Source organism: Calliopsis andreniformis, chromosome 12 (assembly GCF_051401765.1).
Source record: "Calliopsis andreniformis isolate RMS-2024a chromosome 12, iyCalAndr_principal, whole genome shotgun sequence".
Lineage (NCBI taxonomy): Eukaryota > Metazoa > Arthropoda > Insecta > Hymenoptera > Andrenidae > Calliopsis > Calliopsis andreniformis.
In genome coordinates this window covers 8942194-8964225 of record NC_135073.1, presented here as the reverse complement: position 1 = coordinate 8964225, position 22032 = coordinate 8942194, and the positions used below count along the sequence as shown (strand labels likewise).

Here is a 22032-nt window from a genome sequence, read left to right as displayed (position 1 = left end):
AGATTCGTTTAGAAAGGGAGTCGGGTAAGTTCAATGACATATAAACTTTATTGCGAATTACGACATGACAATAACGTGTCAGGCCTTTCTAGGCCTTTATTTTTATTTTACTATTGCTGAAAGAACTCGTGGTCGATGAATGTTGTCATAACAATTATTCTTATAATTATGTTGTTATAGCGATCTTAACAAAAATATCGTGGTTCTTAGAGTGATATGGAAAAAAAGGGGAAACGTATATTTAAATATACATGTATACTTGTTATTGAGGTAAGTCAAGAAAGTATCACCATTTGCATCTAGTACTCTATTATAATTCGCGTTAACAATCAAATCGCGATGGTACAACGGACTCTTAGACTTCTTACTTGATACACCACTTTAATCGTATCAACAATCGTTAAATTACAGAATGCCATTATCACCGGTTCTCTTCTCCTCTTTACCTCTGAACACGTTCGTCCTATGACGTTCAACATCCGATATACTGTTTCTTCAACATCTCTAACGTTATCTGAAACAACCTTTAACGCACCACTTTCAACACCCTTGCAACACTTCAAGCACTCTCATGGACGATACAACTGTTATTTGTCAAAACTCACAGGCATTACCAACGAGATTATTGATAATAAGTTTTCATAGGGTCTTCATACTGTAATTAAATGATATTTAATCAAATGATTTATTTCAGGACTTGAATATTAATTGTTGGCGCCCTACGATCCAGATTGATGGAGACATCTGTGAAAGGAATCAATGGCACAAAATACAACTCTTTAGCAATGTTCTTTCGCTTTCATATTTTTCATCCTCTCAATTTCATAACAATTGTTCTCTATATTACCAGCGAAGAATATTTACCGTGCTATTTGTACCAAAGCACTCGCTTAACGCTCCGAGCACGTTTGTCTTATGCGTTCAATTGTCACTGTCTCCATCTATAGCTAAGCACTGCTTAACACTATGTAGTCTCGTATCACTATCATACTAATTCTGGTACAAAAATTAATAAACACTAGGGCAAATAATGATATTATCAACAGCATTCATCTCGAGTAGACTCGCTGAAACTCTTTACGCTCGCTTTATTACCGCATTCGAGTGCTATCATTGCGCTTATCATTAAACAGCGCTTAACTATCATTTTTAAATTTTCGATAACATTATCGTTATCGAGAGAAATTATTACTCCGCAGAGACAACGATATGTGCATCAAGGAAAATTATTTCACTCTATCACCTGCGATTTTAACTCTTCTCCGCAGTAGAAAAAGCTGCTGGTCAAACGAGACATTTTGGTAACAACTAAACCATCTAATAAATCATAACTAAGTTCCTTAGCTCTCTAAGTTGCTTTACCACCCGCCGTTAGTTAAAATCTTAGTAAGCTTAAGCGTTAGCTTTCACGAAAAGACTAAAATATCAGTATTTTATCGATTAGTTAATAATCGGCGTAAGAAGTTTAATAAAATCGTACAAAAGCTTGAATTGACGCAGGATCAATCGAATCAACGAATAATTTTTCGTATTCCCTCAAACAGATACATGTCCCTTCATCTTGCACGCGTCATCGTTCGATACAATGAAAATTGATAGCACTTCGGGAACCCGAAAAAGAAATCGTGTCCGTTTGGAGCGATGTGGGAAACAACGAACTTACGTGCGGCTCAATGAACGCTACTTTACCATTTAAACATCATGTATCATGCCACCGAGTTACTCTAGTCTCCTTAAAGTTAGAACGACATTAACGTAGACCAAGAGGTGAAAAAAAAAACAAATGTCAACAATTCGGGGCAACGACATACAATCGGTACACATTGACACGTAGAGACAGAAGGGTTCTTGACACTTGCATCGGTAAATAAATCAAGATCATACACCATTCAGTATACGCAAAATGTTCACCAACATCGAGATCAAAAGTGTAAGAGCATGTCGATACATCGGGTTGACAATTCGGCGCAAGTAAACATCGACTGTTGTAACAGACAGTGTGTAGTACATCGATAATGATATCCTCGATCTTTATGCAAGCAGTTGGATATGAGTTTCGTGTAGAAAAGGCGGACAAAAAATGTATCGATCCTCGGTTTCGATCGAGACGAGCAGATCTAACGTCTCAAAGTGTAATTAAAGGACGCTTACAAGTTAGCTTATCTCCAAGAAACTGGTTGGACAAGAGATTCTATTGCGAAGAGATCTGTAGAACCTCTGACACGTCAGATACAGATTGTACTCGATCGAACTGCTTAAGATTCATCTCAGCACATTCGCCATTACTTCGCATGGTACTCGTATCGATAGCAATATGTGGATTCTTTCCAGCTGCGAGGCTAGACTCAAAAACGAGATTCGCCCACGTTACATGCTAAATATTGTCGTTGCTGCTGGCCTCGTGTCTGCAGTATTCAACAGAAACGGAAAAACGATTCAGAAAATACTTCCTTCAATTTGCTCAAGCTTAAGAAGAAACAAGATATTAACTCTCAGCAGTGTTACTATTATACATAGCAATGAAAAAAAAAACAATTGATAACAGTAACAGTAGTACCTATACACATTCATAATTCTCAGTTATTCTTATATTCTGTACTTCCAAAAATTTCAAATATTAAAAGCAGAGTTAGTACAGATGCTGTGATCTGCACCACAGAAACCAATAATTAATCTACAATTTAGAATAAAAAACATCTCTTTCTGTGGGCTCCTCGAGCAACGACAAGTCGAGGAAAATGAAAAGGGTACAGAAAGAAAAAGAGAAACGATAGAGAATCGAGAAAAGTAGCCTCGCAGCCGCGCGTGCGACAATGAACAAATGACACGACACGAGCCGCATGGCTTGCCAGAGAAACACCGGTTAGCTCGCTTTAGTTCGCAAGCACCGAAGCTTGTTTGGCAAGAAGCTCCGCGACGGGAGCCTCTCTGTGAGGACATGCGCGTTCAACTTGGCCGTGCCAGCCAGTTTCTCAATCGTCTGCGTGATCGGAAAGCTCGGACGGGCGAGTACTCTCGAAACGAGCTGATGTCGCTTTCCACGGTCGAGTTCCTCGCTGCGGTGCCTCCTCGCGATCGCACCTCGAAGCTTAAAGCTCGGTTAGGTCGGTACGCATTAATGGCGTGGCACGAACGAAGCTGAAGGCCCACGTTGTGCTTTGTTAATTCGATCTGCCTCGCGTTGCATTCGTCGGGGTGGAGGGTTTCGTGTTTGGGTAACTGTTTTTCAAGCCGAGCTTCAAACGAGACACAGACTTTCAGGGGATTCTCCAAATTTGGGAAAAAATATATACTTTCATTTGGACCTCTTTTCCTCGTTCCTTAGTGTCTTGTAGAGGCGTAAGAAGTAAGATTTTGAAAAATATCTCCGGATGAGTAAAAATTCAAAAGCTTTCGAATGGAGATTCTAAGTGAAAGACTGTCTCTTTTGGAAGCAAAGGCCACGGACATGGAGTTCCTTGTTCATCGCAAAAGTACTAATAACGGGTTCATGCAAGTGTCATGCAAGGCGTTGCTGCACGGCGACTTGAACGTCGGAGGACAGAGGGAATAGAATATGAGCAGAATTGTTCGCCAGAGTGTGGGAACAAACCTGCTCGCTTCTTTTATGAAATATTTGTTTGTAGAACATCGCAGCTCTCCTCTGTCGCGACTTTCAACACTCTGTAACTAGAGGGTGCTACAATCCATGCACTCGAATTCGCTCGTTTCTACGTGAGAACACACTCCTGCTAAATACGTGATTGCAGAACTCACTAACACTACCGTGGTATACATTCGATAGCGCGTACCTTTGAAGCCTGTGCATTTTCCAAGAATTAACATTGATTTTATTTAGACTCGTAGGAATCTTCGAAATTTCATTCTTTTCTGATCGATCGTGGATTAGATAGTTCTTGGAAGCTGTTCGAAAGGCACGCGCGAAGGCAAACTCGAAAAACGTAGAACACGAAAATGCTGCTGTCGATGCTCGCCGGGCTGCTGTCGCTGCTTTTCGTGACGTTGCTGTCAGATGGGCATGCCCAAACCATGCGGCCTGACCGTAGTCTACCTTAAGCTCGGTGTATTATGGCCTGCCATTCCCACTTCGTTTTCTTATGGTGCATAAGGCGTAAGACACCGGTGTCTCATAAAAATGGCGAATGAGAAAAGTTCGCGGGACTGTGACGAAGAATAGCAAGAATATACGGTAACAATGTGACAGATATACTGCGAGAGACAGAGGATCCTTGAGAAATGGAAAAAGTTTTATGAGAGAATCGAAGCACAAATGCATAGACGTCGAATGTCAAATGTTTCACTTGCATCTCGTAAACTTTGATCGAAGAAATTTGAAAATAAGTAGACCAAGTGGGTCATGAACGTCGTTCCATGGAATGTGAATGCAAGTGTAAAAATTTGAAGATATTCTATGACTTTCTTCTACGATAACAATCGATTATTTGTAAAATTATTTTCCAATGTTAAACCAGATTTAAGTAGCTACTTTCTCAGATCACTTTGCTATCTTTGCTATCTTAGAAATTGTCTCTCTGTGTCTCGGCACGCTTATCCTTCGTCACTTTGTGATTCTACTTAAAGAGAAGGTCCGTCAGTCCCAGTGCAGGTTGCACAGAATGGGAAAGCGACAATTGTGTAAATCAATACAACTGAAACACATTAAATCCTAAGTATTGCGATGATCGAACAACGTTGCAGATATTATACCTACGTTTCGCGTATTCTCGTGATCTATGCTCGCTTAGAAACTCCTGGCGAACCTGCTATGAAACAAAAATAACAACAAGCCAGTAGAACTTTGACTAAAAAGACATTCCAAGAAACGAACACTGCGTCCGTACATTCTATCTCCTGTAGGGACACCTCTATTCTCGTCGATGCTATAAGTTTTAAGCGGTTGTCAAAGTGCTTATGAGAATTAGGAATCAATGCTTGGATTCTTTCACACTAAATAATGGTGAAAAGACAAGATACATTGAACATTGTAAGAAAGAGGTAATGCGAGAAATTCAAGATTATTCACTCATAATTTTGGTGATTAAGCGTCGAGAAAGGTAATTCTATCCTGTGAATCAAATCAAAGTACTTGTTAACAATTTTTCTAAAAACTGTAATTTTCTGATAGAGAATCATGATTACTTAAACTCGTTAGCAATTTTCTTTCGATTAATTTGTTACCTCTAATTCCAGAGAACTCCAAAATTCCTAATAGAAGGCAAAATTATGCAAATTTGAACAAGCTCATACCAGAAACTCGCAACTTCTCTCGAGGAGCCATCAACCAAAATTAAGAACTCGCGGTAAAATCGTGAGAGTGATAGAGAGTCGGATGATTTGTCTACACAGAACACGGTCGAGATCTCTCGCTACTATCTATACCGGAGAAAGGATTCGGGATGAGCGATATAAAGTGCAAAGTCACCAGAAGAAAGGAAGAGAAACTCCGAGTTGATCGTTCATCGAGTTGTCATTCTCCATACTCTTTCATCAAAATCCTCAACAACCTCAATCATCGACGAGTCGATCGGTTCTCTTCCCTTCCACGAAGCGCGTATATCTTACCTCGCTGCTTCCCATCACCTTGGAAAGAAACAGAGAGTTCTCGCTTAACCGGAAACATTTGGGTGTACGTGAACTGTACAGAATCGCTCGTCCCGACGAGAGTTATCGTGTCGCCGACTAAACACTAAACGTCTACGAGGATATGATCGGAATCACTGCGGGTGAGTCGAGTAAATCAGTGTTATACGACGTGACCATTGCAACGTTCTACAAAGCAAGCTGGGGCCCCTAAGATGACCGAGCGTAGTACAAGGATGGTCGACAGGATCAGCAGGAGTGCGGGATTCGAACACGAGGTCGGGGAGACACGATTGCACATATCCTCCTCACAGAAGCACATGTGACCAGTGCCGGTACTTTCCATCATGCACACGTGGTCCACCATGAATAAGTTTATCTGTAGCTGCGAAGTGCAGGTCCGCCTCACGCTCTCGTACGCTACGAAAAACATAAGGACTCATGTTATAAGCTGTTGCAAGGGGAAGCTAACGAGATCGCTGAAAAATGTGGGATAAACAAAAATAATGAACTGTTTTTCATTCACAGTATGCGAATGAATGTGAATGCATGTTAATTTGCTCAAGTACTTTGTTAATTATAAAATCAGTTGTAGATAGAAACACAAGGCATTATGTTATAAGTATACCTACATAATTTGTGTAATTGTTTCAACGTGTAATCAGTTTTTTATATAAGGTGTTCGACAACAGGTGTTTTAGAAGTATTCATTATTACAGAAATGTCTCAAATTCGCGTGAAATGTGTCTGACTGGTGACTTATTCTACTGCTGACGTGCATTAATCAGGTCAGTTATAGAGGAGTCAGTAGAATAAGTGCCGAGACAGACACATTTTTGAAATGCAATTTCACCTTTCTTCATTTTCGCCTTATTTTAGTATGTAGGATCATTCCTTAAAATTCCTGACACCTGTCGTCGAATACCCTGTACATACACGAATTCCAAACAAGTGCTATATTCAATTAACACAGTACTTTAATTCGTATCTATTAAGATTGAAGATTAACGAAAAACTGAAAAAGTACTCACGCGATTTCGCGTTGCGAACCATTTTCACGCAACAGCCATTACAAGTCATCAAGGGCGGCTGGTCCCTTGGGAGCGCGGTGTAATTGAATGGATCCTTACATCTGAGGTCCGTCCAGGAGTCGCATTCGTAGCAGTAAACAGAGCGAGCTGTAAAACACGTTTGCAATGAAGAGGAATAATTGAGCGTTGTGAGTTTCAACAGAAAGATACAAAATTGCAAAATGACTGGGGAAGTGCCTCAACTATACAATTATACTCACACAGATCTACATAAAAAAATAGAAAAAATATGTCTTACAAAAGAAAAATTTGAGCAATAGGAACATAAAGATTTGCGACAAAATGATGTGAAAGGGGAAGAGAAAGAAATTTGTTCGCGAGGTCGCAAGATCGAAATGAATTGAATTTTCAGACGCAAGTCCTGCGGAATAACGCTGACAGGCAACGATGACAAGAAGGACACTGAAGAGAAGCTGGTTTGATCACTCACTCTGGCACTCCGCGCGACAGACGGTGGCAACCGCGAGTACAATTGCCGCTGAAACGAAACATTGTTTGCCATTTTAGATGAGTATAATTACAGAACTAATTTGGAATGGCTACGATACGATAATCATGAAGAACAAAAAGGGGTGCACAGTACTATCACTACCACTATTCGTTCCTACTGCTACTGTCTTTACTATGACAACGAATTCTATTTACCGTCGTGGTTGCAACTAAACAGAGATTCAAGTCTCAATTGTGATTACAAATGTTAGTACTACTTGATATCCAAATGTTATGTTAATTATATAGTTAACTCCTAATGTGTCAAATTGTTTGAGAAGATTTGAGAATAGTGAATAAAGTATTTGAGTATTATTATTACTGTTTTCTAATTTTCATATTTTTTCGGTTTTCTTTGCTTTACCTACCTTGTGATAATTGATTAGTCGAACTTTGTTTTTAATTATAATCTGTGTTACAAAATGCATTCAAATTTACAATTTTTCCATTAAACTAACATACGTACTCCATTATATGATTATGCAGGCGTAAGGAAAACATTTGTTCATATTACTAGACTCGACTGTAACTTATGAAAGTAGTATAGGTCAATAATTCGCGAGCCATGCGAATAGGCGCGAACAGACTGCGTTATTTTTACACTTTAGGAAAGAATAAATATGTGAATATGTTTGTGCGCATAATATACCGAGTGTCCCAGAATCAAAATTGAAAAAAATAAGTTAAAAATATAGAATATAATTTTTTGATACCCTACCTCATTTTTCAGAAAATTCAGTAATTCTTCTTTTAAATTATAACAAGAGATCTATCGAATTAATATCTGACTATACCATAGTATCTTTTGGTATACAACAGTTCTTTGTTCTGGTATGTGTGAAAAATATGCAATTACTAAAGAAAAACACAATCGTCGATTCGAAGCAATTTCGTTCGTTATGAATTTTATAAACTTATCTGTACGTACCTCGTGTATAGGGACAACGATCGTTCACATGCCTATTAATTTTCTAAAAATCTACATACAGACTACGAGAATAACAAAATGATTTTATATTTACGCCAAGTCGCTGGTAATAAAAATAATTCCTGATTTCTCACTTAAAGAACACGAGCTTTTGAATATATTTGCTCATAAAATATTTCCTTTCTAGCTTAAACTATTCTGAACCCTATAGAGAATAATTCAACGTGTAAAAGCCTTGAAAAGCTTAAGCGATATGTATAATCCACCCGCACGAAAAGGACTATAGGAACAAAATTGCTCATAAACTTTTACGAGTATCGTGAACTTTTACCATCATGAATCATTCAATTTTGTTACCACATTATCAGGAAGACGTATATCAACATTGTACCACCTTGCTCGAGCGAAGTAAGTTGAGAAACGAGATACTTTTATCACCAACGACGCGTCGTACGAGCCCACCCTTATCTACGCTAATCGTAAGCTCGACTTATGTCTTTACGTTTCTTCTTCTGTTTCCGTCGTGTCTGCACACTCACCCGGGGTAGTGCGCTCGATCGCCTCCAAAACAATTGATAAAGCACGTTCCATTCGTATCTCTAACTAATCAGGCACGGTTATTGTTTCGAGGGAGAAGTTCTAGAGGTACCAAAGGTAGTAAGCGATAAACAACATAAAATATGGAAGTGTCCTATGAATTTTTCCCATCTCCCTTTTTACTGAATACTGGATACTTACACCACAATGAATACTTTATGATTAATTATTTTTACTGACTAGGTCTGATGCGATTATGTGTTATTTAATACTGTTTTAAGTACTATTATGGTTTCTGATATCATATTTTCTATATTAATAATTCTTCATATTTCTCGCGATATATCTTTAATGTTGGTACAATTGTCACATGGCAAAGTTAAACCCACGTGAAATAACAGGAAAGAGAATATTGTTGAAATAATCATTACTGAGAATCTTATAAAAGGTATTACGACCTACGTGGTATTTTTAGCACACTTATGGACAAAGTACAACCTACCGCTATAATTGTTGAAGGTGGCATGAGTTAAACGAAGATAGATTTGCTTGTTAGTTACTACTGCTACTAAACTAGCAATCGAATGTATAATTTTTTAGTTGTATCACTTGCAATACCAAAAACACTCATTTTTGAAATGACAAATAATTTTCAAACGCGATTAATTCACTTTTTGAAACAATTTAAAATTACACGTAGAAAAAATAGACCAGAAAAACAGGTAATCGTAAAAGTACAATTTAGAAGGTATAAATAGAATGGAATGTATCTTCGCTTAAATACACATTTATTTCTATATTTCTGATTGTGTGTACGACTAATGTGTCAAAGAACATCAGGAAAACACATAATTGAAAAAACACGAATAGAAAATCACTCTCACTCCGAAGATTTCTTTGAATATAAGAATGTTATTTAACAGATGGTTACTCTTGAAACTTACCCACTATCAAGTGATTCGTCCCCATATTTTCCGCACCGTCTTCTTACTTTCTGTTCAGCCTCATACCGTGTCACGAGTTTACCCTTGCAGCAGGAATACGCGTTGTATGCAACTCACTGAGTTGCATTCGTCCTTTATGTAATCGACTGAAAGAGAAAAAAAATTAAAGCTCGCGCCACGTCACGAATATGTCACGCTTAATTACGCGCGGTTGAACGTAATCAGAGGGCAAGGGGTACCAATGCTGAAATAGAGTCGCCTGTTTTAGAAAATCAATATTTCGAATGAATCTATACATTATACAGGCCGTTTCATAACAGGTGTGACCCACTTCGAGAGTTGATTGTACGCTTAAAAACAATCAAAAAGAGTATATAAACACATGCCCTATCTGTGTGAATTTTCTATTTTAATTACTTTTACAAAAGATACTCAAAATGACCACCTAGCATTTAAAGCCAAGCTTGCACTCGTCTTGTCGTCGATCTGGTTACTCTCTCTATCATTCCTGGTGTTTCTCGAATTTATTAGAAGCCTCGCTCTATTCTATTTCGTAGGATTTCAGAGAGTTTGTTCTGCTTATAAAATTCATTATATCTTATAAACGTAGACAGATAGAACATGTGTTTCGATTCAAATGTGGTTCAATTTTCTCTATATGCAAATACTATTCTATTTCGTAGTATTCCAGAGAGTTTGCTCTGTTTATAAAATTCATTATATCTCATGAACGTAGACAGATAGAACATGAGTTTCGATTCAGATGTGGTTCAATTTTCTTTATATGCAAATACTAAAAACGTCTAATAGTTAAATACTAAATGTATCTACTCTGTATCTTGAAGGCATTCGGTTAATCCTACCTAAAAGCTATCTACTGCTGTACAAACGATTATTACTGATTATCAGTAGACAACTTGATGAACTACAAAGGGGATGCAATGAATCTTAGAGAACCAAAGGAAGGGTTGGATAGATTCATTCCAGTTTTCACGCAAACTTGCGGTAAGCAATACTGCGGCAAATAGCTGAGCCAACAACGTGACGCATGATCGTATATAGCAAAATTCACTGCTGCATATAGACATTAAAGTGAGAGAGGAAATTCGAATGAGCATTGCTCAACAAACTATTCATCTATTATTCATTAGGAACATCATTATTGAATCACCTTGTATGATTAATTCAGCACCTTTCCTTTCATTTATATTATCTTTAACGCATGTAGCCTAGCAATGAATCAAATTGAAAACATTATAAGATAAACAGGATAGAAACATTAAAACGCTAGTATTATAAATCAGCTATGAGAATAATTTTGAAATAAACATGTTAAAGGTTACTAATATCTGCTCAGGTGATTTTATAGATATTATAATTCGCAAATAGAATTCTGGAAGTACGGAATAATGCTGTGACATAGATTTAGGAAGCGAAATGCGTTGTTTGCCCATAGGGCAAAGAGGTGTCTGACGATGGAAGCAACGTTAAGCGTCTAATCCATTAAAGAGGATCTTCATTCATATTCTATAATAAGGCTTCCAACCGATTATTCACTGCGAGAGTCACTTATTCTAGAGACTTCGTACCCACGTGAACATCATCTGACTGTTATCATCAGAAAGACATCGCTTCCAACAGATTGGGTTATAAATTCAAATAGCTTTGATCCCGCGGGAAATTTAGTCACGATGTTTATTTTATAAATTGCATAGTTGACAAGCGAAATTGTGTACAAAACGCAGAGAAGATTAAAACGGTAACTGCAGCATGTGCAATAAACTCTTCTATTTATACCTCAGAATTTATAACAACGTTAGCAACAGTATTTGAATGGTCCCAGAAGTTCCTATGATAACAGAGTGCATAAACATACTAAAACGGAGCGAACAGAATGGCTTCGAAATAAGATTTATTCAGATCTTTCAGCATAAGTACCTTTCAGTAACAAATATTTATGTAGTCATCATCACACAACATGCAAAAATGGTAAAAGATTTGACAGACGATATATAAATTATCCGCAAGGTAAACCATGCAGTAAAATCTCGATTTAACGACTATTTAATGTTTAGTAAATATAAATAAAACGCTTTGAACGAACATTCAATAGAAAACGTTCACAAAGTATGTTATTCATACATTCAATCTTTCAGCGCAATTTTCTCACAAACGAAGCACGATATAAAAGAAATTTATCGCGTGTTTTTTACCCCTTACAAAACTTTCCACACAATCTAAAACCCAAAATTAAATTGAGATATTATTCTTCATTTTTAACACTTTCACTGCAACTAAAATTTAGTTTTCTGTTCCAAGAAGCAGCATATTTTTTTAATAAAAAATATCTTGGTTTCTTCTTTCACGTGTGACAACACTCACAAACATACAATAAGGAAAAAGAACGTAACAGTAACAGTTGCGTCAGCAGCATCATGGAAAAAATTAATGGAACACACTATATGTGTCAGTAACGACGAAAGTGTTAACACGTTGATCGCCACGACAAATTCACATCTTTTTCTTAGGGTGCCACTAAAGTATTTTAATAATCAAGCACTTTAGTCACTGATGACCATCATGACGCCATAGACAAAACAATCTGCAATCATGTGTGATCAACGTAGCGGTCAACGCGTTAAATAAAGAAAATAAAAATTATCGCCATACAATTTTTCTTATGGTTCTGATGCTTTGCTACGACGAGTGACGATTTTCTCGACGCGAAATGCATACCTTATAACAGCGTGTTGATTTCATTGTCTCGTGGCTCACATCGTGAATCGGTCACCTTCGCTGATTTTACATCATTGTGTCCGACGCAAGGGGCAGGCGATCCTGAAAGAATTTCAAGCGAAAAGATTCGACGTTTCCGACGGCGATCGTCCCGAAACGAGTGACTGTCAACTTAATTTGGGGATGCTAGACCGTACTGATTTCATTCCTGCCAAATCGCAGTTATTAGTCAGAGCGAAAAAGAGCCAGAGAGGAAGTCTGTAATCTGCTTTAATTCAATGTGACACAAGCACATTTCGTGGAAATGTAAAATTGTACATGTTATTTTGAGCCGCTATTTAAGCAAAGTGCATTACACATGCTATCCTTAAATAACCATGGTTACGCAAGTCTAGGAAAAAAACACATAAGAAGCATATTAATGGTCTTTTCAATTTTGGAAAACTGCTTCCCCCTAAATATATTTAGAATAAAGATTTACTGAACAATTAATATCTGTACAGAAAATTTTCAGAAAAATATTGGAGTTTAGCTTGTTATGGTTCTTACACTTTGAAGAACTGAAAATCTTTATGCAAATATAATACGCTAAACAATATACAACATTTCAGTTAATTAATTTCTATAGATTATTTCTTGTGTTATAGTTAGATCAAATATTTTGTGTACCAGGGACGCAGGTACCAGGTGCATGAATATTAAATTTAATTCTCAATCACCTCGTCACATCCAAGTTAACGCTAATTCCTGGACAGAATCGAATTTTATTTGGTAAAAGGAATCACGATTTGTCTGAAGGGGACTTTCATTCATGCACTTCAGACTTCAAAGTAGGGTAAGTGGTTTGTAGCTGTATTTTACTAAATTTCGTGTCCATGAGCGTTTATATTAGTTTGATATTCTAACAAAACACAATTTTATGTAATGCCTCCATTTCAACGTGACGAAGTGATTGATCAACAAGACAGTAGATACATACGGTGATCGACTAAACGACTGTCGCGCATACAAATGTTTACATAGAAGAAGATGAAATGGACTGCTAATATATGTGATGCATAATGGAAAATACACGTGGAAAACGTGCAACGTAGTATAAAACGTAGTAAACGTTTCGGTCAATCTTGACAAGTGACCTAAATGCGGTAGCCAAGATAGTATAATATAACAGAAGAAACCAGATTCCGCGAATATACTAAGTATTCTGTAAATTTAGGAATATTTATAAACTTCTGGTACATTTATGCAATTAGTAGATCTCAACATTAAAGATTAAGATTGCGCTGTCATTGAAATAAAATAATAGCCAAAATTTAGGCACCTGTTGCTCAAAGTCATACCTACACTGTACCCTATACAGAATTTTGAGGAAGATCAATATCGAGAATTTATTTAAAATTTTAAAGAATTACTAGAAAGTAGGTTTTGTCTACAATTAACACATCTATTTCTACGACTTAAAAAAAGGAAATAAAAATTTTGGAAAACACAAATTTCTTTTTTTGTAGATTCAAATGAATACTTATAAAAATAGAATTATATAAAGCTTGTTGAAGAAGGAAGTGCTTTATACACCTTATTTGCGATTGTTTACAGATCTAATGCAACATCAAGGGTATTAAACTTGGATTTGCATAGGTTTCTCTTCTTCTTCATTGGCTTCAATTCTTGTCTCAGAAAAATACTCCAGAAATTATATAGATTTCTACTTAAGAAATTGGCAAACAAAAAAATTTATATTTTAAAAAGAATATAAAGAACTGTCCATTTAAAATGTTATAATAAATCAATAAAAATTTACACAAAAATGAGTTTAAAAAGTTAATGGTCATTTATCTTCATAAATATTATACCTATTATACCTAACAATATAATATAACTAATAGTACCGTTTTAGATACATAATTCATTTCATAATTATACGATTATTAATTTCACTCAGAATCGGCTATTACATTTATTATACATCTAACACTTGTTCGAACAACTACAACAAGAAGCTCTGATTTAACAATAGATAAAAACAGAATAAGCAAAGGAAACTGATTAGAAGAAACAAAAAGAATAAACTACTTACACTACAATCACAAAATGCAGGCAATTATTTCTGCAGCGCCTCTCGTAACGAGAAAGAAAAAAAATGGAAGAAAAACTGGAAGGACAAAGTAACGAACCACTTGCAACTGGAAACGAGAGTGTAACTTGAAACAATGTAAATTGATGACAATTAATGAAAACTAGGTCACGTTGCGTTACAAAAAAAGCATGTACCAGCATACATCATCCCCTTCAACATTCCCAGTATCATACTTTCCCTCAGACTCTCGTCCCATACTTTCTCACTATACTGCACAGTGCACCCCAGTTACGTTTGCCCATACAAAAACAATGACACACCTCAACCCCCGATACAGAAATACATGTAGCACACAATCGAACCGACTAAATCCGCGCCGGCGATAAAAATTCAAAGACTGACTGGACCCTCGTTAATACGTACACAATTCATGCAAAGAAAAATCCTGGATACTCAACCGTTGAAGGAAACCAGAATTCAGTGAAGAAGGGGAGTCGATGCAGTTTCACCTTTTTCGCAAATCACCGTAAACTGTCGTCAATTATCGTCGATTATCGTCGATTATCGGCGTTCCCGACCGATTTCATGATCACTGAACCACCAGCATGGCGGTGGACGATCCCACGTAAGGCAGGACGATGCGGTGCAGACGAGTGCAGTGGTTGCGACTATGCTAGTAGCGTTTAAGCGTCGAGGAGCGTCGCGGCGCGGTTCGCGGAGCGCTACCCGAGCCGCGCAATCGGACAGAGGCGAACTGCGGATCCAGGTCGATCAATATGACGGGGTTAGCAGTCGTCGCCTCGTGCTCGTGTTGCGGCAAGTACACGGAGGAACCGACGCGAAACACCGACGAAGCCATGCCGAGGGGGAGAACGCTACGTTTGCGCCGTCGAGTCTCTCCTCAGCACTTCATTTCCGTTAAATGCACGTGTGCTGTCTCACAGACGCGATCCTGATCTACTGAATCTGAGCTGGTCTGAGGGGCTGATATTAAATTAGCTTTCGGCGTCTATTACTTCCTATTGGGGGTTTCGATTATTAAGTAGTTAGGATTAGTTAAATGGCTATTAAGTAGGCGGCGGCCTTAAGGCTGTCGAAATCTTGCATATGACTTGATTGTAAGATTGTACAAGTTTTGATGGGCAATGGGATTTGTAAGGAGTATGCTTGAAATCTCAATTAGAGTATTGTCGAAGTGTCGTGATATCGGGGTGATCTCTAAATGCTAAAGAATCTACCAAACGTGTGATAGAACATTGTTAAATTTTACAGTGAAGTGTAAAAAATTATGGTATTAAAAAAATACCTGTGACTAAGCTAGTTTTATACTATTTAAATATGTATTTCATAGTACATATAATACTAACTTGCTGATAAGTATTTTTATTGAATATGTAACACGATTAAACATTGCGGAAAGTATAAAACCATGTTGAACAGAGAAATTATTTTAAAATTATAAAATTGGTAAATTTCATTGTTAAATATCTGTACCTGAGAGCCAGACTAACCCAAGTCCACTTTTTTCCAAATTGAGTTTTTTGCAGGATTTTACTCCGTTTCCTTTGTTTTATTAGAATAACAGGAATTTAGTTACTCACAAATTTTAAATTTTTTACTTCGTATGTACCCTGTGCGCCCTCTATCCGCGTGTTCGTGAGTTCGACACTTCAAATTCTACACAGAAGGTGACTGTGAGCTCTACTCTCTCGTTCTTTGAAATGTTTAAATTCCAGTCGTCGGTAAGGGGTAAATAAAACGCACCTCACGTGAGCTTTTCCAGAGTTGGCCAGATATTTTCTTTCCAACTTTAAAAAAAAAGAATGAACGAAAGAAAAAGTATTATAATGAGAAAAAAATTTTGCAAACTTTTTTTGTGGAAATACCCGTTTTAAGACTCTCTGATTACGTTTTGATCGTTTCGGTTCAGTTTAAAATTCTCAACTCGCACCATGAGTTTGGCTAGAGACCCTCTAATAAGAGTCACGAAACGACAGATCCAATTTTAATTAGTGCAATCATGTTGAATCTAAAGTACGACAGCAAAAGTATGTTAATTTGACAGAGACAAGGAAAAATTAACTACTTTGTTCTTTACTGCATTTTTTGTTTCATTGAACCCAGGTGTCATAAGTGATTAATTACTTCACAATTCGAACTTCGCGGCATAGTTTTAGATCAAACATAAAGTTGGCCTAACTTAGACATATATTGTTTCGGGTATTTAATGGAAACCAGCCATGCAGGAGTTGACACGCGAAAAGTGAAAAGAAAACAATTGCAACAGAGGTTATGCTATTCCTGAAGCTATGACATGCTAAAGCAACAATTTTACAAACTTTACAAAGTGTTTTACAAAGTGTCAAACTATAATGATTCACTAAACAATCTCAAGAAAATTCAATTATCAGTTATAATCTACAAGAATCACAGCTGAGTAGTTCCGAAAAAATGGAGTGCAAAGTATTGTCCTAACCTCAAATTCAACTATTTTAATTCAAAGTCATAAATCTTTCCATAATTTCATCGATTTTCATCAAAACGAAAAATACTACTTCTTTTTCCTGTCTCAAAATCTACCTAGCTTCCTGAAATTTGAATAGTAGCACGAGCGTGAAAAAATTCTAAAACCAGAGTTCATTCTATTAAAAGTTCGAATCCACCATCTCAGTAGATCTTAAGTACTTGCTAAGCAGATGCTTTCCATGGAATGCGACCGATGCCCTGCAGATCAATAAAAATAAGAGGATATCTGGTCTATGTGCCCGATTCGTTTGAAACTTCGATCTCAATCGCTATACATATTGCACTTGTCGCTGCTACCATCTAGAATGCGTAACCGAACACGGACGAAGGTCATACGTAGACGTGTTTGTTTCAGTCGTATTCGAAGGCCTTGAGATTTGCACATGCGAATTGGACGTGTCGTTGTACACATTACGTGCATGTTTGGTAATAATGACATTGTGCTGTGTCTATAGTCTGGTGGCAGTCGCGCGAAAGAAGTCATTGGGAGCGTGATAAGCGTGACGACAGAACAATCCTCTTCGACGGCTAGACAATAATGTGAAACATTTTAATCGGTGTTGAGTGCTTCGAGCTGCGTTCATCGTTCGTCCGAGGAGAACTTCAACTTCGTGTCAGCTGTTTTTTCCCACAGTTGACGAAGGTAAACGTCTTCCTCGCGTCCTTATTCTACCACGCGTGTTACGTTGCCACGAGCATTGTTCTATCTGTGCTCGCGATTTGCGAAACGATGTAGCACAGATCATGGTCACGGAATGTCTTAAATTGGCACTTGAGCGCGTTCTTGATTAAAAAGGGAAAATCATGGATGAAGAACTTAAGATAACATGCACTACGCCCATTAGATACACGATCGTTCGAATATGAGGATCGTTTATAATAAATCGATTTTACACTCACATATCTGTATTAATTCGTGCGTATAATTGAAGTGCTCGCGTTGATGTCCATACGCGGGCATAAACTGCCGATATCGGTTTTGTTTCGTATTAATTGTCGGAGTACAAATGCCACATTGGAATTATGACGATAATAGTTAAGTCTGTAATGTTTTGCCGATACACATTACGTAATTCTGTTAATTTTTGTACTATGTGTACAGATAATCAATATTATTCGATGATTTATTAAACGGAGTTAAGGAAACTGAAACGTAGTTGTCCGTATGTGTATTTTTTTCAGCACTAAAGAGCTCTAATTTGTTATTTTTGAAAGAATAGATTGTATGTTTTAATGTGAATTGCAGGAAAAAAGTACAGAGTTTGCTACAAAGTATTTTTAATGTTTATGTATTAATTTGTAGTTTACGTTAAAATGCAAATAAATTTTCGTAAGTTTGATGACAAACACTACTTATAATATCGTTTAATAACGATTGTAAGACATTCAGAACAATGTTTAATCATAGTTAATTATTGAACTTTTTTCAATTTTGTATTATAAAATGAAACTAATAAATCAAACAATGAATTTTATTTCCTTCTATTGTTCTTGTTATGATTTGGACCGTTTATTGTGAAGATGGTGTTACTCCGTTTTCGGAAAACATTAAAAAAACGAATAATTTACATACATACAATTGAATGAAAAAAGATTTCAATTTAAGTTCGAAAAAAAACATATACCACTTTCATAATAAATAGTCCATTTATATTTTTTAAGCTACTTATGGATGTGTAATTCAAATTGAGAAAATCATATTAAAAATCAATTCTAAAGAATCAAATTTACTCCTATTCACATAACATTACATCAGCATGTGATGTTACTGATAAGAAGTACTATGTGATACAATCCAAAAGCAAATGAATACTTATTCCACCTTATGTTCATGTTTTTCACATAAAAATTATAATTTTAAATTGTTACTGATATTCTTTTGTATTAGATATAATGGAAGTATTTAGCAGCAATGAAATGCATTAATCTAATAGATAAACATATTTAAAAATAGCAGGAAACAAACATGCTATTTATCACTGATATATTTTTCATTTGATTTGATTATCATTTATGTGTATACATAAAATTTATGCGATATCCATTCAAGGTTCTATCATTTTGAACTATTTTACACTTGCATAAATAATGTCTAACATGTTGAATAAAATAATTCATATAACTAAATGTGAAATATGGAATTTGTGTATTTATGATAGCGTAAGAATAAGAATAATGTTCATTTACAGGAAAGCATTTAAAGACATTATATGGTACAATAATAAGTGGCATCATTCAAGTTGCATAAGAATGAAGAGATGAGTGGCCACACAACTCATTCTGATGAAAGTGGCCAAGCTGTTATTGAAAGATTACAAATGTCCATATTATCAGATACTGCAAAGCAAGTATCTGTATTACAAACTGCACCTCTTTCAATGGAAACATCAGATGTAAATGTTATAGTAAGTTGTACAGTACTTGTAACATATAAACACTTCTGTATATAATTTCCATTATAAAATAACTGCATCTTTTTTCTGTGTAAATGTAAAGTCAATTTTTCATGAAAAACAAAAACTTTATTAAACAACATATTGTTCATTTTGTTTGATTACCTTTTGCCGTCTTTCAGGCAACTGCGTGACTTCATATTCAAAAAAGTTGTTATCTTAATAGCTCTTATCTAAAACATGTATTAATATCTATCCTCATTTTAATTTATGTTGTATATTCTAGGAATTTACTATTTTTTGTTATTTTCCTTTCTCTTGAGTTGAATGAGCATAGTAGTTCAAAATATGTAACAATTTCTTAAGTATTCTCATAACATTAAATTCTGTATTTCAGAAAAAACAAGAAAAGCATGTTCGCAATGACAGTATCTCAAATACACAAAGGGTATGGACAAGTTTGGTGGCTGGTGCTACTGCAGGGGCATTAGCAAAAACAACAATAGCACCCTTAGATCGAACAAAAATAAATTTCCAAATTTCAAAACAACCATATTCAGCAAGAGCAGCAGTTGAATTTTTAATAAAAACACTTAAAACAGAGGGTTTACTTAGTTTATGGCGTGGTAACAGTGCAACTATGGTTAGAATTATCCCATATTCTGCTATACAATTTACAGCCCATGAACAATGGAAAAGAATTCTAAAAGTAAATGGATCAGAAAGGTGAATACATGTAGAACTATTAATTCATTAATACAGCTACGACTATAATTATTCAATGAAAATATTATTATGTGCAGACAGAAACCTGGATTGAACTTTTTGGCTGGTGCGTTAGCAGGTGTAACGTCACAAGGTATGACATACCCTTTGGATTTGATGAGAGCGAGAATGGCTGTGACACTGAAGGCTGAGTACAAAACCTTGCGACAAATCTTTGTACGCATTTACATGGAGGAAGGAATATTGGCCTATTATCGTGGATACACTGCAACATTACTTGGTGTCATTCCCTACGCTGGCTGCAGTTTCTTCACCTACGACCTGCTCAGGAATTTACTGCCTGGTGAGTCGGTTCTTTCACAAAACTTGTCCGATGCCGTGACGGTGCTTAACACGCAAAGAGAAAAATCGTGATTTATACAAACAAGAGATGGCTCGTGTATGATCGTAAAGCAGGGTACCCGTGGGGCACATCGGGACTGTTTCCCGATATTGGGACAGTACTTACTTTAATAGCGACGCTTGTCGAGACAAGTCCGATGGCGGTGTTTTTCAAGTGCGTGCTTCATGTTCGATGATGGCTACGTGTCGATGAACAGTGTACACGACGGTGGCTATTCCTGGGTTCTCGACATCACTGATTTGCGGCGGCATTGCCGGAATGGTTGCTCAGACTAGCAGCTATCCTTTGGACATCGTTCGGAGGAGAATGCAGACCTCGGCAATCAAGGGCCAGCACTATCATACGATTAGTTCGACTATTGTGAAAGTTTATAGGTAAGTTTAATCCAAATTGTCGCTTAATATTACTAACAAAAAGTATTCTAAATACATTTTTTCTGACATGACCCTACAAATGGTGTGTACAATTTTTGAAAATGATAAAACCACTTAAAAGTATACAGTTTTATAAGTTATATTCTGTTAAAGGGAGTAATAAAAGCTTTCACTCTAAAATATTATGTCACATTAAAAAAATATGTATTTTAAATCTTTTTCAGAGAGGAAGGTATAATGGCTTTCTATAAAGGACTGAGCATGAATTGGGTGAAAGGCCCAATTGCAGTGGGAATTAGTTTTGCAACGCATGATACAATTCGCGATACATTAAGGAAACTCATCACTCATCAAAACAACTCACCAAATTAATAAAATAGAATTCAAGACTATTGTATACATCTAAAAGAACTGAAACGAAACGGCTAATTATGGATTACAATAGAACGTCTAACTATAGATAAATAGTAAAATACTTTTATCTGCAGAAAAGACTTCTACTATATAAATATTCATAGAATTCATTACCATGCAAAACGCAGTAATAAGCAAAGTCATAGTTTAATAATTTAATAAAACTATGCTATTTTCAAAGAACACATTTCAAAGGACAGGGAGATACTAGTACAAATTGTTAATGTACATACTGTTATCTAAAATAATATAAAAACTGTTGAACAGCTAAAAATGCATATTTAAATCAATGATATTGCGCAAGTATTTGCTTCAACCTGTGCGTTATATTTGAAATGTTAGATTTATTGTATGGTCACAACCGTTTTATGAATTTCTTAATTAATGATACAAAACGGATAAAAACAAATTTCAAATTCACTTTAGCGTTTAAATCTTCAAGTTTGAATTTCATAGCATGTTATTGGTGATATTTTAACACTTAAATTGAAATATTTGTATCATTGATTAAATGGCAATATTAAAACTTGTATAACATAGCAACATTCTTTTAAGGAAAAAAACTCTGACAATAATCTTAAAAACATAATGTGCAATATTAAAAATCGGCACAATTATTTGTAAAGGAGCAAAGTATTTCTAACATTTCTTATTATATCTACTTTTTTTATACCATCATTTGTAGCAATTTTGTATTCTTGTGATGCTCCTCTTACTTTAATCTTGTATATACTCAAAATATTAACTTTAAACTTTATTATATTATAGAATATTTTGTTATTTAATTACTTCTGATTAATTGTTTAATAAAGGC

The 22032-nt window shown here is 36.0% G+C and overlaps 2 protein-coding genes across 12 annotated transcripts; one reads left to right on the top strand and one right to left on the bottom strand.

Moving 5' to 3' along the window:
- Nucleotides 1-29: 29 nt before the first annotated feature.
- Qvr (glycosylphosphatidylinositol-anchored protein quiver) lies at nt 30-15153 on the bottom strand. Of its 7 annotated transcripts, none has more exons than XM_076389673.1 (6): nt 14806-15153; nt 12306-12407; nt 9570-9715; nt 7102-7149; nt 6612-6758; nt 30-6000 (listed from the first exon to the last, which is right to left on the bottom strand). In XM_076389673.1, the coding sequence occupies exons 3-6, from the start codon at nt 9592-9594 to the stop codon at nt 5744-5746; spliced, it is 477 nt and encodes a 158-aa protein (XP_076245788.1). In that variant the 5' UTR covers nt 9595-9715; nt 12306-12407; nt 14806-15153; the 3' UTR covers nt 30-5743. The 7 variants fall into 7 exon arrangements, with proteins under 7 accessions (XP_076245788.1, XP_076245785.1, XP_076245787.1 ...); XM_076389670.1 differs by having other exon boundaries at nt 12306-12513; nt 14841-15153; XM_076389672.1 differs by having other exon boundaries at nt 14841-15153.
- Nucleotides 15154-16039: 886 nt separating this feature from the next.
- On the top strand, nt 16040-22027 carry Dpcoac (dephosphocoenzyme A carrier). 5 transcript variants are annotated; one of them, XM_076389308.1, is made up of 7 exons: nt 16040-16070; nt 17364-17551; nt 19098-19313; nt 19699-20027; nt 20105-20370; nt 20627-20804; nt 21029-22027. In XM_076389308.1, exons 3-7 carry the CDS (start codon nt 19167-19169, stop codon nt 21174-21176), a joined length of 1068 nt encoding a protein of 355 aa, XP_076245423.1. In that variant the 5' UTR covers nt 16040-16070; nt 17364-17551; nt 19098-19166; the 3' UTR covers nt 21177-22027. The 5 variants fall into 5 exon arrangements, with proteins under 5 accessions (XP_076245423.1, XP_076245422.1, XP_076245421.1 ...); XM_076389307.1 differs by lacking the exon at nt 16040-16070 and adding an exon at nt 16692-16845; XM_076389306.1 differs by lacking the exon at nt 16040-16070 and having other exon boundaries at nt 16692-17551.
- The last annotated feature ends 5 nt before the right edge of the window (nt 22028-22032 follow it).